At 38.7% G+C, this 27,386-nt stretch overlaps 2 protein-coding genes across 8 annotated transcripts in view; one reads left to right on the top strand and one right to left on the bottom strand.

Moving 5' to 3' along the window:
• ACBD5 (acyl-CoA binding domain containing 5) overlaps nt 1-19,092 on the top strand; it is a 42,819-nt gene extending 23,727 nt beyond the window's left edge. For all 4 annotated transcript variants that reach the window (XM_087420681.1, XM_087420680.1, XM_014783585.2 and 1 more), the window contains 5 exons: nt 1,935-2,202; nt 5,847-6,046; nt 12,315-12,359; nt 12,694-12,803; nt 17,084-19,092. In XM_087420681.1, the coding sequence (XP_087276807.1) occupies nt 1,935-2,202; nt 5,847-6,046; nt 12,315-12,359; nt 12,694-12,803; nt 17,084-17,096 (636 nt within the window). In that variant the 3' untranslated portion in view covers nt 17,097-19,092. The remainder of the gene's footprint in view (nt 1-1,934; nt 2,203-5,846; nt 6,047-12,314; nt 12,360-12,693; nt 12,804-17,083) is intronic.
• MASTL (microtubule associated serine/threonine kinase like) overlaps nt 6,032-27,386 on the bottom strand; it is a 59,258-nt gene continuing 37,903 nt past the window's right edge. For 2 of the 4 annotated variants that reach the window (XM_087420674.1, XM_087420677.1), the window contains exon 12: nt 19,909-20,090. In XM_087420674.1, the coding sequence (XP_087276800.1) occupies nt 20,059-20,090 (32 nt within the window). In that variant the 3' untranslated portion in view covers nt 19,909-20,058. Of the gene's footprint in view, nt 6,091-19,908; nt 20,091-27,386 lie in introns of those variants that run through there. The other 2 variants (XM_087420671.1, XM_087420678.1) reach the window with 2 other exon arrangements.

Genomic DNA, 27,386 nt, shown 5'->3' with positions numbered 1-27,386 from the left:
AGATTGCTAAGATAAGAGAATAAGAGAAAGAAGCATTTTAGGGTTTTTTCCCCCTTGTCTTACACATTTTTCTTATCTATTAAGCAGTGCTTCTCAGACTTTAATGGGAAGCTTGTTATAGCACAGATTCTTGGGCCTCAACCCCAGAGTTTCTGATTTAGTAGGTTTGGGGTGGAACCCGTGAATTTGCGTTTCCAACAAGTTCCCTTTTAACGCTGATGCTGCTGGTCTACCGACCACACTTTGAGTAGCACCTAAAGCGTAAGAAGCTAGAGTTCTACTAGCATTGGTGATGTGAGTAGGGGATTGATACTCATTTGTCCCGTCTCACCTTTTCCTTGCTTTCATCAAATAATTTTGTTTTCTGCTTCACGGAGAAGATAGAAGCCGTTAGGTTGTTGCTCCTTCAACTTCATGCCTTGACACTTGCTGCTTTAACTTCCTGACTATAAGCTACACCCATTCAGTCCTTGCCGCCTTTCTTCCCACCTCACTGGAAGACATGTTCTTCTTCCCAACTAAGGCCAATTTCTCTACTTTGTATCATATTTCCTCCCACCTTTTTGGAGACCTTCATCTTTTATACCCTCTAGACTGTTCCCAGCCATTGTCCCTCTTCTAGTTTTTTCTTCTCAAGCTATACACATATACATATCCCTTCCATCTTTAACCGAAAATACTCCCTCAACCTTGTGATACCCTCTAACTGTTCTCTTATCTCTCTCCTTCCCTTCATGGCCAGGCTTTCTGTTGTTCATTCACTGTATTTATTCACATTCAGATACATGCCAACATGCTTTTGTTGCTAATTTGAATGGATGCTTTATATTTCGTATCTCACTTGAGTATCATTAAATAATATTAGCTACTCTCTCCTTGAAAATATTCCATTGGCTTCCATCACTCCATTCTTTTAAAGAGTTTCTTAAACTCTTAGGTAGACCTCTTGGGCCCATTGTGGGCTTCCTCTGTGGAGTTTTTCTTCCTCTGTTGACCCCTTAATTTGGTGTTCTTCAGGCGTATATCCCTAGTTACCACTCCCTTAGTTTCAACCACCACTCACATGCTAATGACTCTTAAAGTGATATCTCCAACCTAGATTTCTTTTCTGAATTCTAATTGCCCTATTGGACATCTTGCCTAGGAACCTCAATTTTCACTTACCTCTAACTATACCATTGTCTCTTTCTGTCCCCCTGAAACCTCCTTATCCTCTGTATTTCTTATCTTGGTGAGTATCACAAAATCATCTAGGCTTTTCCTTTCTTTTCCTCCCCACATTCAGTCTTTAAGTCTGATTCTGTAATCTCAGTGTTCTCAAATCATCCTCTATCCTGCTACTACTTTATTGGTACATGTTGTCATCATTACCACACCTTTGACTTGGCTTATGCTTGTTTGTCCTTCAAGTCTTAGTTCATATCATTTCTTCCAGGAGGCCTGTCTTGACCAAGCCTCCATCCAACCGCAGTGTGAGTTAGGCACCCCTCCTGTGAGCTCCTATAGCACCGTTTGTACATCTTGGTAACACTTATCAATGTTATAATCTTACTTCTCTGCCTCACTTACTAAGACTGGGAGCTTCTTGCAGACAGGGATTCTCTCTCTTTCTTCATAGTATCCCTAGAGTTAAGCATAATAACTAGGATAGGAGTAGACATTTAAATGTTTCTTGGATGAATGACTGACTCACAAGAACAATTCGCTGCGAGAACATCTCAGTTCTTTGCTCATGGACGAATCATTCCTATCCCATTTCTTCCCTACATAAAAGAAGCAGAATATGAATTGAAAAAATTTTTTAGAAAAAGAATATTTCCTATAATAACATGAAAAACATTTCATAAAAATAGCAATTCTTCTATTATCATGCAAATATGTGGTATATAGTTTATGTTTATGGCTTTTAACTAAGTGTTGTTTTAAATTTGTAGTCTTTAGACAGCTTTACATCAAATAATGGACCATTTCAATATTACTTGGGTGGTGATCCCAATCAGCCCTTGGAAACTTCTGGTTTTCCTGAACCTGTTCAAGTATCTACTGGAAATGGCAACATTGGGGATATGCAGGAGGTAGCAGTTGAAGGAAAAGGTGAAGTAAAGCACGGAGGAGAAGACGGCAGAAGTAACAGTGGAGCACCACACCGTGAGAGACGGGGTGGAGAAAATGAGGAATTCTCTAATGTCAGAAGAGGGAGAGGTGTGTATACTTCTTTTTTGTTCTCACTATCTTTATAAACTGATTAGCGAAATGGGGAGGTTCTAGGTAGAAGAGGCATTAGAACTATCATTCTGCAAAGGGAATGTTAAAAGTTATCCTTCCAGGGCCGGCCCCATGGCTTAGCGGTCAAGTGCGCGCGCTCCGCTACTGGCGGCCCGGGTTCGGATCCTGGGCGCACACCGACACACCGCTTCTCCCGCCATGCTGAGGCCGCCCCCACGTGCAGCAACTAGAAGGATGTGCAACTATGACAGACAACTATCTACTGGGGCTTTGGGGAAAAAAAAAAGGAGGAGGATTGGCAATAGATGTTAGCTCAGAGCCGGTCTTCCTCAGCAAAAAGAGGAGGATTAGCACAGATGTTAGCTCAGGGCTGATCTTCCTTACACACACAAAAAATAATAAAAAAAAAAAATAAATAAAAGTTATCCTTCCATAACATCTGACCATTTTACTTTATGTTTAGTTTTCCCCTTTGACTCCACAGACATAATAATGTGTTCTCTGAAGCTATGGGGGAAAACATTTCTGTTTCTACATCTTTTATGCAATTTTTTGAGGTAGCCAAATTTATGTTCTATCACCCTTGTGGACAATCACTTACTGCTTGCTCCAGCTGTGCTGCTGCTTTTTTTTTTCCTACTATAGGTAAAAATTTGAATTCTTTGTCTTTTCCACATTTCCCTGCTTAAGTCAAAAGATATTTAAAGCTGACAAGTCAAGTAATAGAAATAAAAGAATATTTAACAATACAAAGGTAAACATTAAGAATAGTAATGTGATGAAGTAATAGAATAAAGAGTTGAGTGGGGAAGAAAAGTAAATATATTAATTTATAACTGTTCATAGTAAGGAATGAATAGGTACTGTCAAAAAAGAGAATTAATGGAAAGACAAGCTCATAGATACAGATTGGCGGTTGCCAGAGGCGAGGGTGGAGTGGGGTGAGGGGTGGGTGGGGGCAAAATGGGTGAAGGGGGGGTCAAAAGGTACAAACTTCCAGTTATAATATAAATAAGTCATGGGGATGTAATGTACAGCATGGCAACTATAGTTATTAATACTGTTTTGCATATTTGAAAGTTGCGAAGAGAGTAAATCTTAAAACTTCTCATCACAAGAAAAGAAGAGCCTGTAACTGTATGGTGACGGATCTTTAGTCTTATTTTGGTGATTGTTTCACAATATATACAAATATTGAATCATTATGTTGTACACCTGAAAAAAAAAGGAAAATCTCTATATAATTTCATGAGGTCCTGAAAGTTAAAGGATTATCTGTGTATCTGGTTGAAAAAAACCTATATAAAATAAAACAAATGAAGACATGGCAGGAAAAAAGAGAATTAATAGTATTAAAATTAGAGTTTAAAAAATAGCCATTTGAATACATACAAAATTGTGAATATTTAGCTAGGAAAAGAAACATCACAGTATATTACTAGAGCCTTGGATTCAGATCCCTTTCTTGAGGGAATTTACCAAAATGATTTCTATGACAGGCTTCCTGTTTACAGCCTGGCTTCACCCCACCTGCAGCATGCTGCAACTCCTCACAATCACAGGGGCCAGTCCAACTAGCAAAACCCTGAAGTTAAGCTTCTCGAGCTTCTTAGTAAATCTGCCTTAGCATTAAACAAATATTACTCAGCACCTGTTCTTTGTCAGGCTCTGTTTTGGATCTTGGGGATGCTGTAGAGAACAAGACAAAGTCCTTCCTTCCCTGGAGCTTACGTTCTAGGAAAGGAAAGCTGACAGTGAATACATGAATAATTCAGATATGTTGCAAATGGTGATAAGTGCTCTGAAGGAAAAAAAAAGTAGGGTAATTGGACAGAGTGACTGGAGGTGGGGATTACTATAACATGGGAGTGGTCTGCTTAATCCTGTCTTTGTGAAGGCTGGTTTGAAAGCTGAATATTATATAGGATATAGTAAAGTGAGCAGAGACAGGAATAGTTCTTTAGCATCATCAGTACCCATTGATAAGCCATCCCGAAATATCTCAAGCTTTTAAGGATGCAGGAAAAAAACTAAGCCTCAAACTGGACTTCCCACTTTTTTTCCCATGTAAATTCCATATCAGTAGCTGAAGTGGTCCTTTTATGAAGGACCACTTTAAAATTTACTTCCTTTTGATACAAGAGTAGAAGTCTTCTGGAAGATGGTACCGAGCACCTCAGTGTTCTCTTTGTGGTTTAACTTAGCAGACAGCTCCAATTCCATTTCTCTTACAACTGCTTGATGCAAATTCAGCTTTGGGAGCACTGCTGTTACAGGGTTCCAGGATGCTGAAGGGCAATGACGTAGAAAATTTCCTGTTTATTATTTAAAGCAGAACAAACAATACTTACTGATTATATTAGCAAACATGTAAAAACTTGTAATATTCCATTTCTGCAAGGGTGGGGTAACATGGTAGTACCTTTTATACACTGCAGTATAAAACTGTTTGAGCCTTTCTGAAAAATAACTTGGCAACACTCATTAAGAACCTTGACAAAGTTGTTATCCTTTGACCCAGTAATTCTTCCTCTTTGAATCTGTGTGTCCTTAAGAAATCAGCAGAAATTTGGACAAGAATTTATGTACAAAGACATTCGTTGCAATGTTATATGTAATTGCAAAAATTTGGAATTGCCCTAACTATCCAAAGGTGGAGAATGATTGAGTAAATTACTACTTCATGGTCTTTTTTTTTGGTGAGGAAGATTGACCCTGCACTAACATCCATTGCCAATCCTCCTCTTTTTGCTGAGGAAGATTAGCCCTGAGCTAACATCTGTGCCCATCTTCCTCTATTTGGTATATGGGACCCCACCACAGCCTGGCTTGATAAGCAGTGTGTTATGTTTGTGCTCGGGATCCGAACCTGTGAACCCTGGGCCGCCAAAGTGGAGTGCTTAAACTTAACCACTACGCCACCGGGCCAGCCTCATACTTCATAGTCTTAATAGGGAATTCATGTAGCCATTTCAATGTTTTTGAAATAAAATTTAATGATACAGATAAATGTTTATAATATTTTTTAAAAGTAGGATACAAAATCATGTATAAGGGGTAATGCCAATTCTGTAAATATATGTTTAGAAAAAAGAATGGATGGATATATAACAAAATCTTAATAGTAGTGAGATTTCAATATCTACATAATATAGTGGAATTTATAATAAGAAAAACACATTTAAAAACCTTTCGAGAGGCTTATAGTGTGATAAAACCAAAAATGACCAGAGAGGAAGACATACCTATTTAGTGTAGCTTTTAATACTCTAAAGAAGCAGTCTTCAAATTTTTTCAATCTTGTTACCATTTTAGTAAAGAAGTTTTGAGAATGCACCACAAATATGTATATTATTTGAGAATTATATGTGTTTAGTCTTGCACTAGTGTATTAAGTGCATTATAAAACCTTAGCAAGAAAAAATTTAGACTATATCAATATAAATGGAAGTTTATATATCTACTTCTTTGATCCCAATATTTTATATCTTCTTTATTGCTTCTACTCCACTTTGGAGATTTAGAGCACAAAGAAATAACAGAGGAAAATGAATAAAGCACACTGTTTCTACTTTTATAAGAATTATTTAAAACTAACTTATTTTGCTTTCTTAAAATAGGGCATAGGATGCAGCAATTGAGCGAAGGAATGAAGGGTCAGCAAGTGGGGAGTGGAGGTGATGGAGAACGCTGGGGTTCAGACAGAGGGTCGAGAGGCAGCCTCAATGAGCAGATTGCCCTTGTGCTCATGCGACTGCAGGAGGACATGCAGAATGTCCTTCAGAGACTTCAGAAACTGGAAACACTAACGGCTTCGCAGGTAAGCTTCAGGATTTGTCTTATTTTCTTCTTCCACTGTTGATCCTGTCAAACAGCATGTAATTGTCATCTGTGTTAATCAGATTTACACAAATCAATGTAGTTTAATGATTTTTTTAAAAATAAAAAAGGATCTTGTAGAAAATTTTTAGAGTGTAAAATTAGCTGTACCGTTTTGGAGGTAGGAGTAGGGTGCTTGGTATTAGAAGAATAAGAGCTGTTAAATAGTGCAGTTTGAAGAATGAGTAAAGAGACTGTAACTAATGCCCTAGAGTTCATCATTAAAGAGTGATTCTTTTGTAGTAAGCATTGTCCCCTATCTTAACTTCTTTTTAAAATGTTGTAGAGATAATATATTAAGTTACTAACTCTTTTTTTTTTTTTAATAATTTTATTTATTTATTTTTTTCTCCCCAAAGCCCCAGTAGATAGCTGTATGTCATAGTTGCACATCCTTCTAGTTGCTGTATGTGGGACGCAGCCTCAGCATGGCCGGAGAAGCGGTAGTGTCGGTGCGCGCCTGGGATCCGAACCCGGGCCGCCAGCAGCAGAGCGCTGCGCACTTAACCGCTAAGCCACGGGGCCGGCCCTAAGTTACTAACTCTTTAGTGTTGATTAGTTTTAGGATCAAAACTTCAAAGCCAGAGAAGAATGTAGAGTTATAGTGTGACTTCCACTGTCGTTTGACCCTGAAAGATCAAGAGTAGTAAACTTTTGAAAACTTAGCTAGTCAGTTGCAGAAACTCAAGCAGAACCCAGACATCCTGTTTCCTAGGGCAGTGCTGTTTCTAGTAGGGCAGATTGCTATCCTGTGCTGAATAAAGCTAGACAGCTGAATATGGAGGAGGTGCTAAAAGAAAAAAGCGTTCATAGGAAGGGACGATTCAGCTTGGTGCATAGTCTTGACTGGGCTGCGATAATCCTTAGACTCAGCTGCAGAGCTTTCAGATGGCTGCTAGTGATCTGCTCCATTTGTCCCCTGACTAGTTCCTCCTTGAGTCATATTGGTTGGAGAAAAGAAAGAGGCAACTGGGGCCGGCCCGGTGGCGCAGTGGTTAAGTTCGTGCACTCTGCTTCAGCGGCCCGGGTTCACCAGTTCGGATCCTGGGCGCGGACCGACACACCACTTGTCTGTGGCGGCATTCCATATAAAGTAGGGGAAGATGGGCACAGATGTTAGCTCAATGACAATCTTCCTCAACCAAAAAGAGGAGGATTGGCAATAGATGTTAGCTCAGGGCTAATCTTCCACACACACACACACACACACACACACACACACACTCTGAACGTCCTCAGAGATAAATAATAAATGCACAAAATTAAAAAAAAAAAGAAAGAGGCAACTAGCCTGAACACACACACACACACACACACACACACACACACACACACACACACACACACACACACTGAACGTCCTCAGAGATAAATAATAAATGCACAAAATTAAAAAAAAAAAGAAAGAGGCAACTAGCCTGACTGTCTGACCTAGCTTCAAACATAAAACGTCGAAGCATGATACTTTAACAAATGTTAAGAAAAATTTCTAGGGATTAATCAAAGAGGATGTGCTTCCATGATAAGACGAAGACATTGAATGTAAATATATGTAAAGAAATTCATACTGTAGGCTTTGTAAACAACGATTATGAATATCTTACCGTTTACCTAATAACTAACTTACTCAAACTATCACAAAGTTTCTCAATTATATGTATCTCAATGATTCTCAGTTACATTTTATTATTACTTAGATTATGAATCTGTAGACTTTTGTGAGTCTATGAACATCCTAAAATAATATGCAAATTTCTGTTTGATTTTGCATTTTTGAGGAGAGGGGGTTTATTGCCTTCATCAGATTCTCAACAGGGTCTATGATGAAAAAAGGTTAAGAATAGTGACTTAAATACGTGACATCTTGTTTGTATAGGTAAGTGTAGGTTGTTGATATCAAACTATTTTATTTGTATCTTTCATTAATAAGAAAATTCTACTATTCTGTATTAGCTTGAAAAATAACATGTATTTAAGGCCTAAGATCCCATCAAACTATCCCTAGATTAATACAGAACCATCTTAAAGGAAGCAAAAAAGAGCTAATGCAGGTGGGAAACCTCATGTGTTAATTTAGTACTATTGAACATTATTGTTCCAGTAGTCTGTATTTTCTTGTTCTGTGATTTTTTAAAAGAATATTTTGTATCTATTTAATGTCTTTAATGGTAAATTCTGCTAAAAATTCTTTTGATTTTTTTTTAGATGTTTTCTTTTTCACTCTTGTCTTACATAAAACAAACTTAAAGATTCTGACATGTTAAGGACTTTTCCCCTTAAAATTTGCATAGTTCATTTGGATGAATAAAAATTTGCATAATTGATTTGGGTGAATAAAAGAACTAAATTGATGGTAGAATAGTAGTAGACTGTAGAACTGAAGGAAACTTTAGTTCCGTACCCTTAGCTCAGCAGACAAGGAAGCTGAGATACTGAGAGAACACAATAATTGGTGACAGAGCCAAGTCTGTAACTAAAGCTGCCTGAGATATATTACTTTTTTTGTAAAATAGTTCCTTAGATTCATTAACTCAATAAATATTTGTTGAATGGCCACGTACCAGATACTTTTCTAGGCAGTGGACACAAAAATGAAAAGGGAGATAGCACGGTGTAGCAGACCTTGGAGCAAACTACCTGGGTTCAAATCCTGGCTCTGCCACTTAGTTTGTGATCTTTGGTCAGGTTACTTAACTTTTCTGTGCCTCAGTTTCCTTATCTATAAAATGGAAATATTAATAATGGCTACCTCATAAGCTTGTTCAGAGGATAAAATAAAATGCTTGGTAGAGTACCTGGAACATATTAAGCACTTAAGTATTATCACATGAGATGATGACGACAACAACGATGGTAAGACAGCTTGGTTTCTTCTCTCAGGAAGTTCACAACCTTACAGAGGACCTAACTTGTATTTTCTTTATATTTTATGTTTTCTTTGCAATGGTTACTATTGTATGAGATTTTTCCTTTCAAAATGATTTTCAGAAAAATTCAGTAATCCTTATTTTAATTTAGCTATAGAATGGTAAATAGAATTTCTAAATATGTAAAAGCTACATAAAAGCCACTTGATAGTGACAAAGATTTGTTGCTTGACCAAACTTTAGTTAAGCTCCTGAACCTTCTCTTAGTCCCATCTGTTCACTTCTTCCTTGTAAAATCCAGTTTTAGCAGGAACCCTGCTAAGTTAGTTTAACCAGAACTGCCCACCCTTGATATCTGATTGGGCGGCTCATCCTCTACCATCCCCCAGATGATGTGTGATCACTCAGGCCTGTCTTCAGTAAGAATCCTCTTAGGTCAATTTAGCCACAATCTCCCTTACCCCTGATGTTTTCTCTGAGTAATTTCCCATCCACTGATCCCTACCCTGCTCCTTGACTGTAAATTCCCCTTGCCCATGCTCTATTTGGAACTGATCCCAATCTCTCTTCCCCACCGCAGTGGTCCCTATACCTATAGTAATAGCCCCTCCTCCCTTGAATAAAGTCTTCCTTACTGTGCTTTAACAAGCGTCATTAAATTTTTTTAATAATATATAAGGATAAATATTGTTAAAACAAAAAGTCATAATGGTTTTTATACAGGTAGTGCCAGTTATTTCTTAGCTGTAAGCAGAGGTCTTTAGGAATCTTCATTTGCCTTTCCAGACCATTTATTACTTAGAAAAAAATCCACTCATAGTTGCATTCAATTATTTTTTTTTGGTGAGGAAGATTAGCCCTGAGCTAACATCTGTGCCCATCTTCCTCTACATTTTTTATATGTAGGCTGCCTGCCACAGCATGGCTTGGTAAGTGGTGCATATGTCGGCGCCTGTGATCCGAACTTGCGAACCCTGGGCTGCCAGAGTGGAGCATGGGAACCCAGCCACTATGCCATGGGGCCGGCTCCTCCATTTAATAGTTTTGATTCAGCCTTAGTATTTGTCAGTAGTTGCTGCTTTAATGAAGAGTAGTTGTGTCTTCACATTGGGATTTGGTCACCTTGAGTTCCGTTCTAAATCACACTGACTAATGTGACCTTGGATAAGTGATCAGATACCTCGGATCCCAGTTTTATAATTCTACACTTTATTCCATGAAGTCTGAAGAAGTGCCATAGGTAAATCTCTTGGTGAAATATTGTTCTGTCTGCAAGGTACTATTACAACTAATACCATAAAAATGATTACCTTGTCTAGATTCTTTCAGTATTTGCAACTTGAGTATACTGGAATGGTAACTTCTTTAACACCGAATGGTCTGAGGCCGGCCCGGTGGCATAGTGGTTAAGTGCGCGTGCTCTGCTTTGGCAGTACAGGGTTTGCAGGTTTGGAACCCCGGGCGCGCAGGACACACTGCTTGTCAGGCCATGCTGTGGCGACGTCCCATATAAAGTAGAGGAAGATGGGCATGGATGTTAGCCCAGGGCTAGTCTTCCTCAGCAAAAACAGGAGGATTGGCAGATGTTAGCTCAGGGCTGATCTTCCTCACACACACAGACAAAGCAACACCTAATGGTCTGTAAGGACTAATGCAGCATCCAGGGGGAACTAATTGAGTTTTGCCTGTAGCTATAGTCATACTGGGTCCTAGAAATCACATTACCCATAACAAGGACATTTAAAAGCCTGCCCCCCCACCCCCACCCCGCACGCGCTTCCTCCTGTTCCCACTCTGCTCCAGCATGCTGGCCTCCTTGCTGTCCTTGAACCTGCAGCAGGCTCCCTCCCACCCTGGCTCTTTGGACTTGCCAGTCCCTCTGTACAGAAGGCTGTTCCCCTAGTTAGCCACATGGCTTACAATTTTTCTTTGTTTAGATCTTTGCTCAAATGTCAGCAAAGCCTTCCCTGACCACTATTTAAAATTACTTCCAAGCCTCCCCTCCTCCGACGTGTCCCATCTCCCTTCCCTGTTTTATTTACATTTATCACTACCTGACATACTGTGTCTTTTACTGGCCTATTTGTTATTATCTGAATCCCTCCACTAGAGTGTAAGATGTATTAGGGTGGCAATTGTTGTCATTTGCTCCCAGCTGTATCTCTAATGCCTAGAATGGTGACTGGTATGGAATAGATGCTCCGTAAGTGTTTGTTGAAGGAATGATCTTATTAATCCTCATACCATTTCTCTAAAGTTATAATAAATGGAGAAACTGGAGTAATAAGTTTCTAACATCTAGCCTAAGGAAACTTGTGTTGGGGATGAGCCAAATAGGAATCTAAGTTTCCTAAATTAGTTTGAAATTTTTCTGCTTAGTTTATACTTTTCATTTAAAAATGTACAAGGGGCCAGCCCCGTGGCATACTGGTTAAATTCACGCGCTCTAAGCTTTGGAGGCCCAGGGTTCACAGGTTGGGATCCCAGGTGTGGACGTATGCACTGTTCATCAAGCCATGCTGTGGTGGTGTCCCACATACAAAATAGAGGAAGATGGGCACAGATGTTAGCTCAGGGACAATCTTCCTCTCTCTCTCTCTCTCTCTCTCTCTCTCTCTCTCTCACACACACACACACACACACACACACAAGCTTACAAAACTCACCACAAAAAAAACAACTGTGAAGTGAGGGATGTGTTAGTTAACTTGATTATGGTAATCACTTCACAATGTATACTTAAATCATCATGTTGTACACTTTAAATATATGCAGTTTTGTCAATTATACCTCAGTAAAGCTAGAAAAAAAAATAAAATAAAAAAAAATAAAAAAATAAAAAATAAATAAAAAAATAAAAACCTACAACACTAACAGTTCATTTCTCATATCTGTTGTATACCTCTTCTGCTTATCATGAATTTCCAAAACAGATCTTTGGATATTGTTTACATAATCATTACAATTTTAATAATCAAGGCTGCAGTTCTCAAATGTGTTTGTAAATTGGTAGTTTGTATGGAAATTAAGGAATTAATAAGAAAAGTTGAGTAGGTAATTTAATAAAAATATAAAAGAAGTAATGGTTTAGATCAATTTGAGCTTTGATAATTTTTTATTATTTGAACTATAAAATATAAAATGTCAAAGATATTTATTTGGCTAGCAATTTTAAGAAACTTGTTATTTGGTCAGTATGGGTTTCAGGATAGTCAAAGCATAGTTAGCAGAAAAATAGAATAAACTAATATTTCGCCTTTTTTTTTTTAAAAAAAAGATAGGAAATAAAGTATTTTTTTTTTTCATTTTTTCAAAGCTAAATTGCTTCATTTGTATTTCTAGGCAAAATCATCAACGTTACAGACTAGTAATCAGCCCCCTTCACAGGTAAGAAATTTTTTTCTTAAATCTAAGTGTCAGGGTTTCAAATAAGTTACAATAAACTTAGATTATATGACATCTTTAAAGTATTCCAAATGAAATCTACCCTTTAGAACTTTGAAGTTAAAAATATATTTATTTTGTGTTTATTTAAATCTGAAGTACTCCTCAAAATCTACTTACTGAATTATGCTCTGAAATAGAGACCATCTCCCTCCCTTTAGCCAGAAGTGAGATTTATTATTAATTATATATTTTCAAAATTATGAATTAGGTGTGTTTTTAAGTTTATACATGCAATTTGTAATAGATTAGTGACCAGCCTGTTTTATATTCTCAGAGACCGTCTTGGTGGCCCTTGGAGATGTCTCCTGGCACATTAGCTTTCGCTATCATATGGCCTTTCATTGCCCAGTGGTTGGTGTATCTATATTATCAAAGACGGAGAAGGTAATACTATGGTTTTATAATTCAAAGTGGTGTGTAGACTCTTGTAATCTATAGCAGACAGAGCTTTCGGCAGCAGTTAAGGGGATGGGTCCGTTTCACAGATATGTTGTCATACCGAACATTCTGTACTAATCCTGAGACTGACTACCTTGGAAATGATAACTGGTGGATTTCTAAGTGCTTGTTAGACTTAAAAAATTTTTACTTGAGAGCATCTGACGGATTTGTACACCTTTGATTTGGGCAACAACAAGAAAATGATTACAGGCTTAAGTTTTGTGGCTAATGAGGAAACAAGGTTCTTAAAAGTCTGATGTTTATTTTGGGCCCTTTGCTAGTACTAAAGGACAGGGGATGGGTAAACATGCCTGCATGCTCTCTGTACCTTTGAAATAGAGACGTGGACGTTTCTGAACATTTTCACCCTGGTGGTTGGCTAGCTCAAGAAATAGGGATTATTCTAATTTGGGGGCCAGAATTTCAATTTGGGATGCCAGGAGATAACTCAGGTAAGTCTGAGAATAATAGATTGGAATCCTTGAAAGTGTTCTGAGATTGTCTAGGTTAGGAATAGCCTGAGGCCAAAACTGTTGGGTTCAAGAAAATCCTAAAAGCATTGTTTTGGACGCTTTGTAAAGTGACTGACTTTCCATGGACAGACAGATAGACAATTGTTTACCTCACTGATGGCCTCGTGATTATCTTTTCAAGTATCTAGTCACCATTTCCCATTAAGTTATAACAAATGGAGAAAAGAAATAGGGTGTTTGATGATAAGATTTTAAAGCGCTCTCTTAAATATGTGCAGGAAAACACATTTTAAAAAATCTAGAAGTTTAAATAATTCTGGGTATGTTGTTCCTCTACCAAAGAACCCAAGTTTCTAATTACTACACTTGATCACAAAAGCAAAAAGCAAACATGTCCCCTTCTCTCCTGTAAAAGGGATACACAGCACATTAGTATAAGTGCTCCGGTTAGACACTTTATAGGAGAGAAACTGAAATGCTAGTGACATTGGCTGAGTCGTTTCAGTCTTCCTTGTTCTCTGCTTGTGTTAAGACAGTTTGACTTATGTTCATAAATTAACTAAATAAGTTTTCTGCTACATTAATGTTCTTGGAATACACCTGCCCACTTGAAAAACTTCAGTAGGATTTCAGAAGCATAAAATGCTTTCTTAGCATTATTTACTCCCTTTCTAATCCATTTGTGTGTGTGTCATTTCAGCTGTTAAGATACAGACCTTAATATAAGTCCTTTCTTTTCTTCTTTCGTACATTTTACTTTTCTCCTATGATGGTTGGGTTTAGTGCTGTGCAGTGGTTTAAATTCTAATTTCCGGGATAATAGGAGGAACAAAGAACCAAACCCTTTTCAGTATGTGGTAATGCTAGATTTAAGCCGAGGGAACAGTGGCACTAAAGGTAGGTGTTGACATACGTTGCAGCGCATTTCAAAGTTTCTTTTCATGTTTCCTTTCTAGAAAGTTGGGGATTGGAGAGTAGAGAAATTTGACATAGGACAAAAAGCCTAAAGCTTACTTTGGTTAATAATTTATTTTCTGCTTAAGGTTGAAGCAGCTTGTCACTTTAGTAAAGACTGAAAAAACAAACTATACTTTGCTTTAGCAGTCACTGAAAATTGCAGTTTTTCTAAAATAATTTTTTAAAATGTTCCTTACCAGTAGAAGTACACACCATTTCTCCTAAGTGTCCCTTTCCGTTGTTTACAGGTATCTCTGAATGGAGAACTCTTCCCTGTTTAATTTTCTACTTTGTTATTATTGAGTCTTTGTCAAGTTTTCCACTGTATGTTAGGTGTTTAGTCCTTCCAAAATGCAAATTATTTGGCATTGCACAACTGCATTTTGATGAGATATAGTGCTTTTAAGTGTTTTTGTTTATATGTGTAACAAATTAACTGGGGTTGGAGATAGAGCCGTATTTGGCCTTGAGGGGATTTAGGCTTCTTTTAATCTGGCAGTGTTTAACAGTTCTTAATCTGACAGTTACAGGAATGAAGATCAGAAAGCAGTGTGTATGGTATGGAGGAGACAGGTCTGTGTTAGAGATGAAGAGAAAGATCTAGAAGTCCTGTCAGGATGGGAAAAGTGTGGGCAGGAGAGGCTGTGCCCTACTCAGGGACTATCCTGTGCCTCATCCCCTGGTACAGTGTCTGCCGTGTCATAGGCTTTCAATAAATATGTGCTGAGTGCATGGCTGAATGCCCACTGTTGGCAGGATGGCAAATTGAGGTACCAGATGACATGGAGAAGCTTTCATTTTATTTAATAAGTAAAATCTGGACACAAATAGACACACTGAGATAGTCCTGTACATATGTAAAATAAGTGGTGATCTATTTGTGGTAAGCTTAAAAAAAATTTTTTTTTAACATTAAAAGTAATACTTAAGGTCCACTGCTTGATTTTTTTTTTCTAGTATACAAGAATATAAATATAAACGTGAAAGAGATTTCTCACATCACTCTGCAGTGGATCAGAACATTCCTTCTTTATGTGATACGGAGAGCAACACCTGCAGACCTATTCAAAAATAGGCCCTGAACAGTCTCCTGTGGTGCCGCCTCTCCCATTACTTAACCTGAAAATTCTACTATTAAAATGATCCAGGAGTTAAATACTGGAAGCAGACCTGTTAAGCCCAAAAGACTACTCTTGATCTATCACTTTGAAGGAAAGAATGTTTCTAACCACTTTTCTTTATCAGTCTGCCCAGAGTCATCAATCTGCTGTCATGTAGTTTCCTTGGTGACACTGAGCTTCATTAGAGAGGTAATCAGTAAAAATTGGATAGGGGTGGGGAGGATCTGGGGAGAAACATTCTTCAAGATGGAGACTGGGGAAGATGGCACTGGCCCAAAATGTCAGGCTGAGGCTTCTGAGGAGAGGAAAGAATCTCAGCAGTACAGCCAGGGCAGAGAGTTCAACAGGCTAAGTAGGGGAAAGGCAGAATTTTATTCCTGTTCCCTTATCTGTTGTTTCTTGTAACTTTTCTTGTCTTATCACACCATACCCTACATTTTACAAGTTAATTTAAAAAAAAAAGGAGAGAAAGATTGCATTAAGAGCCTGAAAAACATTCGAAAGTTCTGAAGATAGTGATAGTAATTTATGTCTATTCTATTTCCCTGTTACAGTAGATAGAAGATTGGGGGTTCATAGACCAAGTGGTGTGCTTTTTTGTAAATCTGCAAAGGACCTTGTATAGTAATTTGCATCATGTGGGTTCTTGATAAGTGTCGCTGACTGCTCTGGCACTTCCCAGCTAAGGTTTCTGCTAAACCCTGGCTCCCAGTTACTTTAGAACCACCCACAGTTCTGTTCCTCCAGGGGCCTTTTTTCTTCATGCCACGACTGATCTTCTGTTACGTGAAAATTGATCTGATTATTTAAAATGTCACTCTTGCCAAGGGGGTGTACATAAGAAGATTTCTACAGAGGATAAGGAATGGTCCAATTATGTAAAATATCATTCCTGCCAAGGGAGTTGCATAAGAGCATTTCTACAGAGGAGAGGCATGAACCTGTAATGAAAGAATTTCAGGCATTTTGGCATCTTGAGTGCTGGGGAGGGTAGAGATTTTACAGCTGTGGGAGCTCTCCCAGAACTCAGATCATATGTGATTGTTGTGTCTTGTGCTGACGAGCCTACCCGTTTCTTAATGGTTCATTGACCCTGCTCTCACTAAAACAGTCACATCATACATATCTCGGTTGTTGGTGTATATGTCCCCCAGTCCCCCTCAACTACATGGAGAGCTCTTTTGAGGGCTGGGAGCCTGCCTCATTTATGTTCGTATCCCCACTGCCTGGAAAGTAACAGATACATAATATTTGTTGATTAAATGAATAGTCCAGGTTGTATATCTATCAACCTTTTGTAGTTTTATTAAGCTTTTTTGTTTCACAACTTTTCCATTTTGATAAAATTATCAAATAATTTGCAACAATCTGAATTGTATAATAGCCAACTAGAAAAGGATGAGAATCTAGAAGCTAGGAGAGGAGAAATGTACATTTAAATTATTTATTAAAAACTATTTGGTAATGTCAGCACTCACAATTGGGTCTTTCCTTTTGAGCTATAAGTCACATGAAGTAACTTCAGAAGGATCATTTATAGTTTTATGGTTTTATTTTGAATTAGAATATTATATTATGTTTTAATTCAGAAAATTCTTTGGTAGGGATGTGTTTCATATTCAGATTGCATTTATATTCATAGGAAATTGGTTTTTACTTTTTTTTTTTTAAGAAAACTGAACTGAAGAAAATGGTATTTTACTCAAGAAGACTACTGGGCCTGGATGACCTCGGAATGAAATGGATTGTGGAGCTCACAAGAAAATCTTAGTTTCTGATGGTTACACTTCTTTTTGTTGTCCAGTAGTTTGGTTTGTGTACATATATACATATATATATATATTTTGCACTACACAAATGATAACATTTTAAGGACTAATATTGCTAATACTTGAATAATCAATCTCACTAGGTTATAAATAGCATACATAGATTTACCCTACCCTTGAACTTGAAGGACATTAAATTATTAATTATTGTTTGGTAACATGTTTACCTGATTATCTCCCATAGAGAAATATAAGCTGCTTTTCCAAGGTACAGTTGTAATAATGAGATCAAATTTATAACTGGGTATTTTTAATTTTCTAAATTAAATATGAGAAAGAATGCAAACCAAGATTGAATTTCAAATGAGATTAAATCGACTTTATATCTTAGTCACTGCATTGTCGTGCCAAGGAGTAGAAAACTGCTAGAAGAAAATTCTCCACATCCACTTTGTGGGCTGTCCGTAATCTTTCTTGAACATTCACAGCTCTGACCTTAGTGTTCAGTCATCTTCCTTACAAAGTAGAGCCCTATGTACTAGGCTTAGTTTTTACAAATGAGTCACAGAACAGACATAGCCTGCTGATGGAAATGATGAAGAATGGGCTTAAAGTAGGTTTGAAAGTGTATTCTGACCCTGCAGATCATTACTAAGATTTTTATTCAATCATATACATTTATTCCTTTGTAATCATTTCTCTTTAACTGAGGATATCTTGTTTCTGCTTCATAGGGTGCTTTGAAATATAAAATGAAAACTTATTTTTACTGTTTTTACAAACGTCAAAAAGGAAACACATGAAAATCACTTTTCTGCAACTGGTAAACTACACAGACTGGACTCTTAACCTCTTAGTGCCTCAGTTTCTCCTTCGGGGTATAATATTTTAGATAAACCTATTTCACAGGGGGATTGGAAGGATTGCAAGCTAGCAGGCCATATGCTTCCATATTAAGAAGCCATCCCCAGCTAATGTCGATGTAAGTGTCTCTCCCCCACCTCCCGTATGTAGACTAAAAAGAAGACTGTAATTTAGATCCTTGAAGGCTTTGTTTGGAATTATTCTTCCTGTATACCTTCTAAAACTCCCTGCTCATTTAGATGTCCCTTGTACTTTAAAGATTTCTCTGATTCAAAGGCTTAACAGCGAATAATTTTTAAGCATTCTTGGTATGTTTGATGTTGGGTTTAGCATCACGTGTTCAGAGTGTTTTCAAGAAGAGAGAAAGTAATCTGTTCCTAGTATAGAGGGTGGGTCTTTGCCTGAAGAAAAAAGTATAAAAATACGGTTGGTTTTTCCCAAGACTCTTTTTTCTTTATTTTTTTTCTTTTATGTAACTTGATGTTTTTTATTTTTTAATCCCATGTTGATTAAGATGTGTCTTTCTAAAGGGATCTACTAATATTTTCTGTCTAAAGGGATCTACTAATATTTGCTTTTTAAAAACTGTCCTCTATTTGTGTAGGAAAACAAAATGAAGCAAGTAACTGAGTTATATGTAAAAATTATATGTAAAAATAAAGTTGAGACCTGTGGATCAGGGATTATTTCCAAAAATTAGATATCAATCTGGTATCAGAAAATGGTGGCTTTTCTCTTAGTATATAAATAAATAAAATGCCAATTAAGAATGTAAGCAATTGTGATTCATTAACAAGCAGTAACTAACTCCTGGGGTAACCATTTGTATCCTATTCCAAAGTCTTATTTTATAGTTTGAAAAGCATTTTGCACACAGTTCTTGTATATAGAAGTAAAGATGTAATTATAGGATACAGTGTTACTGCTTTGTTTAACAAGAACCTCATTTAAAATTTTAAATTGACAGCGATGGTATTTTTTTAATGATCTACTTTTTTTCTGTTTCTTTATTGTAAAACTAAGTTAAAAATAAAAGGTTAATGAGAAATGATATGGTTTTTATTACTTGTTACTGTTAGAAGTGCATTGATTACACACTAAGGATTAAATGAGAACAAAAGTAGGAATTCATGGAAAGCAATCATAACTCTTTGTAAAGCTGTGCTATTACATATAATTTTATAAAAATCAGAAACTGGGATGAAGTTTAACTCGTTTAGTCATTTGGTTGAGAATGTTATTGATTTAGTCAAAATCTTAGTTTCAGTTCTTATACCAAATAGCTTCCCACAGCTACTCAGTGCCCCCTTAATCAGCCATTTTAAATACACACAGTTGGTCTTAGGTGGAAAATGGTGAGAGGGTATTGTGTTTTTAGTACAAATATATAACTTGTACCTTCTACAGATAGTGATAAAGTGATGTTAGCTATTTGGATCATTTAAGAGATCAAGGTAATAGAAACCTAACTGCAGTGGCTTGGCCCAATAGGTTTTGGGTTTTTGTCTCATATACAAGAAGTCTGGAGGTAGGAAGTCCAGGGCTGGTAAGGTGCTTCCACAATGCCATTAGGGTCACAAGTTCCTTCTCTTTTTCTGTTCTGCCATCTTCAGGGTGTGGCTTTTGTCTTCATGCTTGCCAGATGGCTGCTGCCCATCTAGGTCTAATGTCTACATTGCAGGCAGGCGAAGATCCTTGTCTGATCAGGCATCAGTCACTTGGGAGTCTCACACAGGACACTCTCTCTCCATCTCATTGGCTAGAACTGGGTCTCATAGTTATGTCTTTGTCTATAAAAATATTATTTAAAGAATGAAATTATTCTGGGTAATAGAGATATAATTTTATATATTTAATTTTACCCATACATGGTAGGAAATGCTGTGTCTTTTGGCCTTTAATGCCCCGTTTTTCAGTTCTCTTCTTTCTCTATTTGTTTTTCTTTTCTGTTCTCAATCCTTGTTTTCCTGCTGACTTTCTCTCCATTAATCTTCTTTCCCAGTGGTACCACACTTTATAAGCTGGAAAGTGATAAATGTCCTTTTCCTTTTTAAAACAAACAAAAGAGAACTTCAAAAAAAATTATTTTATTGAGGTCATATTGGCTTACAACATTATGTAAATTTCAGGTGTACATCACTGTATTTCAGTTACTGTATAGACTGCATTGTGTTCACCACCAACAGTCCAGTTTTTATCCATCACCGTACATATGTGCCGCTTAGAATTTTTAAATACATACGTAATATAGGTGAGGGTGTAGCCATTGTAATTTTTTTATTCTGCCTAACACCCTTTCCTCCTCCTTCTGATAACAGCACCACTCTCCTCTGTCCCTTCCTCCCTTTGGAGCACACTCCTTCTTCCACTATCATCAGGTGATTCTGGTGAGGCTGCTAAATGGAACACTGAGCTATGCCCGTTCCTGCCCCACCCCAAGCTCCCCAATGGACATGTGACTGAAACCTGGCCAGTGTATATCCCATTCTCCCGACCACAGTGACAGTCCCAGGGATGGGCATATGACCATCAGTGAGGCAGTCAGAGTTATTCCCTGGATTTATTTCATGAAGCTAGGAGAGAGAGCATTTTGCCTTTTCCAGAATGTTACGAGGTTGGAATCATACAGTATGCAGCCTTTTCAAATTGGCTTCTTTTACTTAATAGCATGCATTTAAGTTTTCTCCATGTAATTTCATGGTTTCATAGCTCATTTCTTTTTATATTTTTTATGGCTGTGTTTCAATAAAACTTTATTTATGAAACAAGCAGGGGGGCAGATTTAGCCCATGGGTTGTAGTTTGCTGACTTTTGGCTTAGATAGCTCATTTCTTTTTAGCACTGAATAGTATTTCATTGTATTGATGTAACACAGTTTATTTATCCATTCACCTATTGAAGGATGTCTTGGTTGCTTCCAAATTTTAGCAGTTAGGAATAAAGCTGCTATAAACATGCGTGCAGGTTTTTGTGTGGTCATGTTTTTGGAACATGATTGCTGGATCATATGGTAAAGGTGTTTTTAGTTTTATAAGAAACTGCCAATGGTCTTCCAAAGTGGCTGTACTAGTTTGCATTCCCACCAGTAATGAATGCGAGTTCTTGTTCCACATCTGTGCCAGCATTTGGTGTTGTCAATGTTGTGGATTTTAGCCATTCTGATAGGTACGTAGTGGTATCTCACTGTTGTTGCACGGTCTTTTTCTTTGAATTATAGCCTGTAGGGCTGTGTATGGCCCTAGAGTTTCTGGGGCCATATATCCTGCCATTTGGAGGGGCTTTGGATAATAAGGCCAACATCTAGACCTAGGAACTTAGACAAGAGTCAGAAACAGTGAGTTCAAGTCCCTTAATCCAGTTATCTCTGAAAACACTACCCCTCTCTTTATACAATTTATTTACATGAGTTAATAAATTTCCTTTCTTACTTAAAATAGTTTAAATTAGGTTTCTGACACTTGCAACTAGAGTCCTGACTAGTAGAGGTGGCTCTTGATTCTCAGGACTGACTGCAGGCTCTGGAGCCAGACTGTCTAGGTTTGAATCCTATGCAGTCACGGGAGAGTCACTTAATGTGTTTCAGTTCCCTCATCCATAAAATTTGGATAATGTTATCTCATAGGGTTAATACATGTAAAATACGTAGAACAGTGCTTAAGATACAGTAAGTTCTTCGTAACTGACAGCTAGTTGTGATGGTAATAATAATTTTATTATTTCACTCTCAGTACTTTTCCAGAAGCAGGCCAAGAACATATGAAATCCAGTTCCCCTTTGCAGGTTTTGAAAGTGCTATGAAGAGATAGACAATGGAAACGTTGGTACAAGGGTACAGATTTTTTTTTTTTAAACAAGAGCCAGTCTCTTCCACTGATCCTCTGAATATTATCTCTTTCCTCAAGGATTTTGCTGCATTTTTCTTCCTCAGATTTGAATACTTTCATCACTTTTGGCTGATTATTTTGGTACTTACCTTCAAGGTTCTAAATAATATGTTTGAACTGCTACTTTTTTTTTTTTTTTTTTGGTGAGGAAGATTAGTCCTGAACTAACATCTGTTGCCAATCCTCCTCTTTTTGCTGAGGAAGATTGGCCCTGGGCTAACATCCATGCCAGTCTTCCTCTACTTTATACGTGGGACGCCTGCCACAGCATGGCTTGATAAGCGGTGCATAGGTCCGCGCCTGGGATCCAAACCTGTGAACCCTGGGCCGCTGAAGTGGAGCATGCGAACTTAACCACTATGCCACTGGGCTGGCCCCCAAACTGCTATTTTTTGATATTTCTGTTTCAGGAATTATCTATTTACTTCCTCCTACTGAAATGGAAGATTTCATTCTTTTTCCTTCCTTTACACTTGCTGCTCACTGTATCCCTTTTGTTTCCCCACTTTTGAAATAGTTTGTCAAGAACTGTGAAGGGTCTAAGATTTTATGCTACTTGCAGGCTAACAAGTTTGCCTGCTACAGTTTTATGGATGTTAGTAGAACGGAGGAGAGTTTATTGCACATAGCAATATTAGTAACTGGAGTATCAACATTTTTACACTGATACTCCAAGCCCCAGTTCCCACAGGGTGATGCAGAGAGGCCAGGTGACACTGCACATGCAATGGGGTGCATTACAGGAGAGGAGCTCTGACCTTAGGGACCCTGAGTCTTTTGTAATGGGTAGTAAGCAGGCCTGAACTTTACTCCAGATAGAGACCTTATCTTTATTATTTTAGTAAGTATCCTGCCGTTTACTGCAAAAGGAGATGCCATCTTTGTTTTCCAAGGCTGTTCACTATACAAACATCCTTGAAAAGACGGTCCAGAATGAAGGGCAGGCAGTGCCTCGCTCGCAGGACATGCAGAAATGCAAGAGAGCCATGGAGAGTTTCCTCCCAACACATTTGTATTATAATTACAGTTAGATCAGTATTCAGGGTTCACATTGTTAGGACTGTGTAAACATCGTTCACAGCCGAGCAATTTATTAACCTGCGATCATTTTCCCTTTCCTGCACAGCTTTTTATTATTGCTGGAGTTAACTGTCTTATTTTTCATTTGCTTCGTTTTCTTTGTACTTATCAATAATTTAATCCCTAATTCTTCTCCAGTTGTCTAAGTAACTTTTCGAGACATTCAGATACACCAGATTCTCTATCAATGTCAGCTTTCTTTTTTTTTTTTTTTTTTTTTTTAAAGATTTTATTTATTTATTTTTTCCCCCCAAAGCCCCAGTAGATAGCTGTATGTCATAGCTGCACACTCTTCCAGTCGCTGTATGTGGGACGCGGCCCCAGCATGACCAGAGAAGCGGTGCGTCAGTGCGCAGCCGGGATCCGAACCCGGGCCGCCAGCAGCAGAGCGCACGCACTTAACCACTAAGCCACGGGGCCGGCCCTTGTTTTTTTTTTTTTAAAGATTTTATTTATTTATTTAATGTCAGCTTTCTGATGAAGTCTCCTGGAAGCTTTTGACCTGCTCTGAGCTTGCTGCCCTCTATGCCCGGCACACAGCTCTCATCCTAGGCTCTGACTTGACCGTCATCCTTGGGATTCTTTTCACCTCCCCCCTCTGTTAAATAGTCAGCTTCCTTTATTCTGTGTTCTTCTCCTTTTGGTTTACTCTCTTATTTCGATGGAGCATGATTTCCAGTGTCTTTCAGAGATTGACTGCACAGGAAGTAAATATTTGGGGACTTGGCACGTGTGAAAATGTCTTTATTCTCCCTTTCAGAAGTTCGAAGACGTTGCCGTGTTGCTTTTTTGTTCACAGTCATAACTGTTAAGAAGTTTGAAGACATGATGCAAAGATGCTTCTTTTTTTAAACAAGTTGTATAGAAAAAACTCATGTGTTTTCCCTTTACTCTCACACTGTTCACATTCACAACACTTCAGACACCAGATGTGGGGTTTGTTTTCCCCCACACCAAGCAATTCTGTGACACCAGCTGAGTGTCCTACAATTTATCTTAATTCTGACACTGTCTACCTGGAGATAGTGTCAGATCCCAGAGGTTAAGGGCTCCCCGTCCCCACTTCAGACTGATCATGAGCCCAGGTTGTTACCTGTGCTTCTGAACATTCGGCTATAAATCGGAGGTTCCCATAGCCGCCTCTTTGGGGTCAATTAATTTACTAGAATGGCTCACAGAACACAGGAAAACAGTTTACTTACTGTTTACCAGTTTATTATAAAAGGATATGGTAAAGGATGCAGACAAACATCCAGATGGAAGACATGCATAGGACAAGGTAGGTGGGAAGGGGAACACAGCTTCCATGCCCTCTCTGGGCACACCACTCTCCTAGCACCTCCATGTGTTCACCAACCTAGAAGCTCTCCAAACCCAGTACTTTTGGGACTTTTATGGAAGCTTCATCACATAGGCATGGTCAATCATTAACTCCATTTCCAGCCCCTCTCCCCTCTGGAGAATGGGGGGGTGGGACTGAAAATTCCAAACTTCTCTTCATGGCTTGGTCTTTCTGGTGACCAGCCCCCATCCCGGAGCCCACCGCCGCCAAGAGTCGCCTTATTAGAACAAAAGACACTTCTGTCACCCAGGAAATTCCAAGGGATTTAGGAGCGAGAACGAGGGTCAAAGAGCAAATATTAGAACAAAAGTTGCTCCTAGTGCTCTTATCACTTAGGAAATTATAAGGGTTTTAGGAACTCTGTGCCAGGAACCAGGGACACAATATATATATTTTCTGTTATCTCACACCAGTCTTTTTTCTTCCTCTTTGGATGCTTATAGGATCTTTGCCCCGGTGTCTGAAATTTCACTCTGTTACAACTTGGTATGTATAGGAGAGATACTCGCTGCAGTGATGGATGCTAGGTAACAAACGACCTCAAAACGCAATGGTTTACGAGCGTTTTTCCCTTGCTCATGCGTCTCCTGGTGGGCTGTGCCTGTGCTGGGCTCAGCTAGGTTTGGCAAACCTAGGCTGTGGTTTAAGTTTAGTTCTGCTCCACATGTCTCCTCTTCCTCCTTAGACCAGCATGCATAATGTCTACTAACCTTCCATTGACCAAAGCAAGTCATATGACCAAGTTCAAGATCAATGGGATGGGGAAACATTCCAACTACTACTCTAGTGAAAACACTGCACTCTTGCATGACAACGGGTGTGGGGTGGATTGCGAACAATCATCCGATCTACCCCAGTAGACCCCTCTCTTTTATGCTGAGCATTTGGCTCTTTCAATCTGCAAATTTATGTCCTTCAGTGCTGAACATGTTCTTGATTGATTTTATTAATAATTTCTTTTCCATTTCTTTGTTCATTCTGTCTGGATCTCCTGTTATTTGGATATTGAACCACCTGAGTATGTCCTTGAAATTTATCTTTTCTCTCCTCTTTTCCATCTTTGTCTTTTTATTCTACTTTGTGGGAAATTTCTTCAACTTTGAACTTTTCTTTTTTTGTTTTTTCTTTTTATTTATTTGTTTGTTTGTTTATTTTTTCCCCCAAAGCCCCACTAGATAGTTGTATGTCATAGCTGCACATCCTTTTAGTTGCTGCATGTGGGACGCGGCCCCAGCATGGCCGGAGAAGCGGTGTGTCGGTGCGCGCCCGGGATCCGAACCCCAGGCCGCCAACGCGGAGCGTGCGCACTTAACCGCTAAGCCATGGGGCTGGCCCGGAACTTTTCTCAGTTCAGTTTTCATTTCTACTATCATATTTTTAAGAATTCTTTAAATTTTTTTGAGTATTCTTTTCTTTATACTATACTATTACCAAGCTATACTGTACTATATACAATATCTTTTAAAATCTCTCTGGGGTATTAATGAAAATATTTTTGAAGTTTTTTTCTGTGTGTAGACTCTGTTTCCCTCAGGTTGCTTTTTTTCTTCAAATTGTTTTGGTCTATGTATTTCAAGAGACTTCCCTCAGGTGTCCAGTAATCCTTGGTTGTCTGCTCATATTTACGAGTGAGGGACTAAAAAGCTGATTGGAGGCTCTGAGTGAGGCTTAGAAATGGTGAGCTTCACTGAAGGGCTTGCTGGATGAGCCGTTTAAAGTTGAGGAACATCCGGGCCAGCTCCGTGGCTTAGCGGTTAAGTGCGCGCGTTCTGATGCTGGCGGCCCGGGTTCGGATCCCGGGCGCGCCCCAAGGCACCGCTTCTCCGTCCAGCGCGAGGCTGAGTCCCACGTACAGCAACTAGAAGGATGTGAACCTATGACATACAACTATCTGCTGGGGCTTTGGGGGGAAAAAAGTGAATAAATAAAATCTTTAAAAAAAAAAAAAAAAAAAAAAGTTGAGGAACATCCGTGTCACATCTTTGGATATTTGTAAAGATCTCTTGAGGTGGTTAAATTCCTGAGAACACTCGACCAATCTGTTGCCTGGAGGATTAAATCCTTGCCATCAGCACTCTGGGAACTGACTGAGGGATGGGGTTAGAGGACTGGGGTCTTGGCATTTGATGTACATAGCTCATTTAAAGCCCATTTTAGTGCTATTACTGTATCAGTCAGAGACCCCGCAAGAATGGCAAACTCATCTAGATATGTTGAGGAGAGTGTAATAAAGAGCCTATTTATGAAGGAATGGGCAGGGTGTAAGGAAACCACAAGGAATAGTTTAGTACTGTATTCGTTTGCCAGAGCTGCCATAACAAAGTACCATAGACTGGGTGGCTTAAACAACAGTAATTTATTTTCTCACAGTTCTGGAGTCTAGAAGTCCAAGATTAACATATTGACAGGGTTTTCTTTTGAGGCCTCTCTCCTTGGCTTGTAGGTGGCCATCTTTTCCCCATGACTTCACATGGTCCTCCCTCTGTACCTGTCTGTGTCCTAATCTTTTCTTATAAAGACACCAGTCATATTGGATTAGGGCCCACCTTAATGACCTCATTTAACTTAATTATCTCTTTAAAGACCCTGTCTCCAAATACAGTTACAGTCTGAGGTACTAGGGGTTAGGACTTCAACTTACAAATTTTGGAGTGACACAGTTCAGCCCATACATAACAAGTACCTTGGGAGGTAGTAACACTGGGTCTCTGTTGCCACCCCCCTTGGCCTTCAGGGATGAGGGGAAGGAGCATTTTCAGATGTCAGAAACAGATTGGGACTCATGAAGAGGGTCACCTTACAAGAGCTGAAACTTGGTCAAGGGAGGCAGCCAGCCTGCTAGAACCCATAGAGAGGAAAGTATGGGAATCAACATTCCTACTTCACATCCTTCCTTCCCTTAGATCTCCTGGTGATACTCTTCAGTAGCCAAATCTAACTGGAAGCCAGAGCACAGGGGAGTCAGTTGATGTGGTCGATACAGGTCGGCTTCCCAGGACACAAAGCAGGCTGGAGAAGGGTGGAAGTGGATCTGGA

Source organism: Ceratotherium simum, chromosome 32, assembly GCF_057802395.1.
Source record: "Ceratotherium simum simum isolate JZ-2026a chromosome 32, ASM5780239v1, whole genome shotgun sequence".
In the NCBI taxonomy this organism is placed as follows: Eukaryota; Metazoa; Chordata; class Mammalia; order Perissodactyla; family Rhinocerotidae; genus Ceratotherium; species Ceratotherium simum.
The sequence above is the reverse complement of the archived record's forward strand: the minus strand, read 5'-3'. Positions and strand labels throughout refer to the sequence as shown.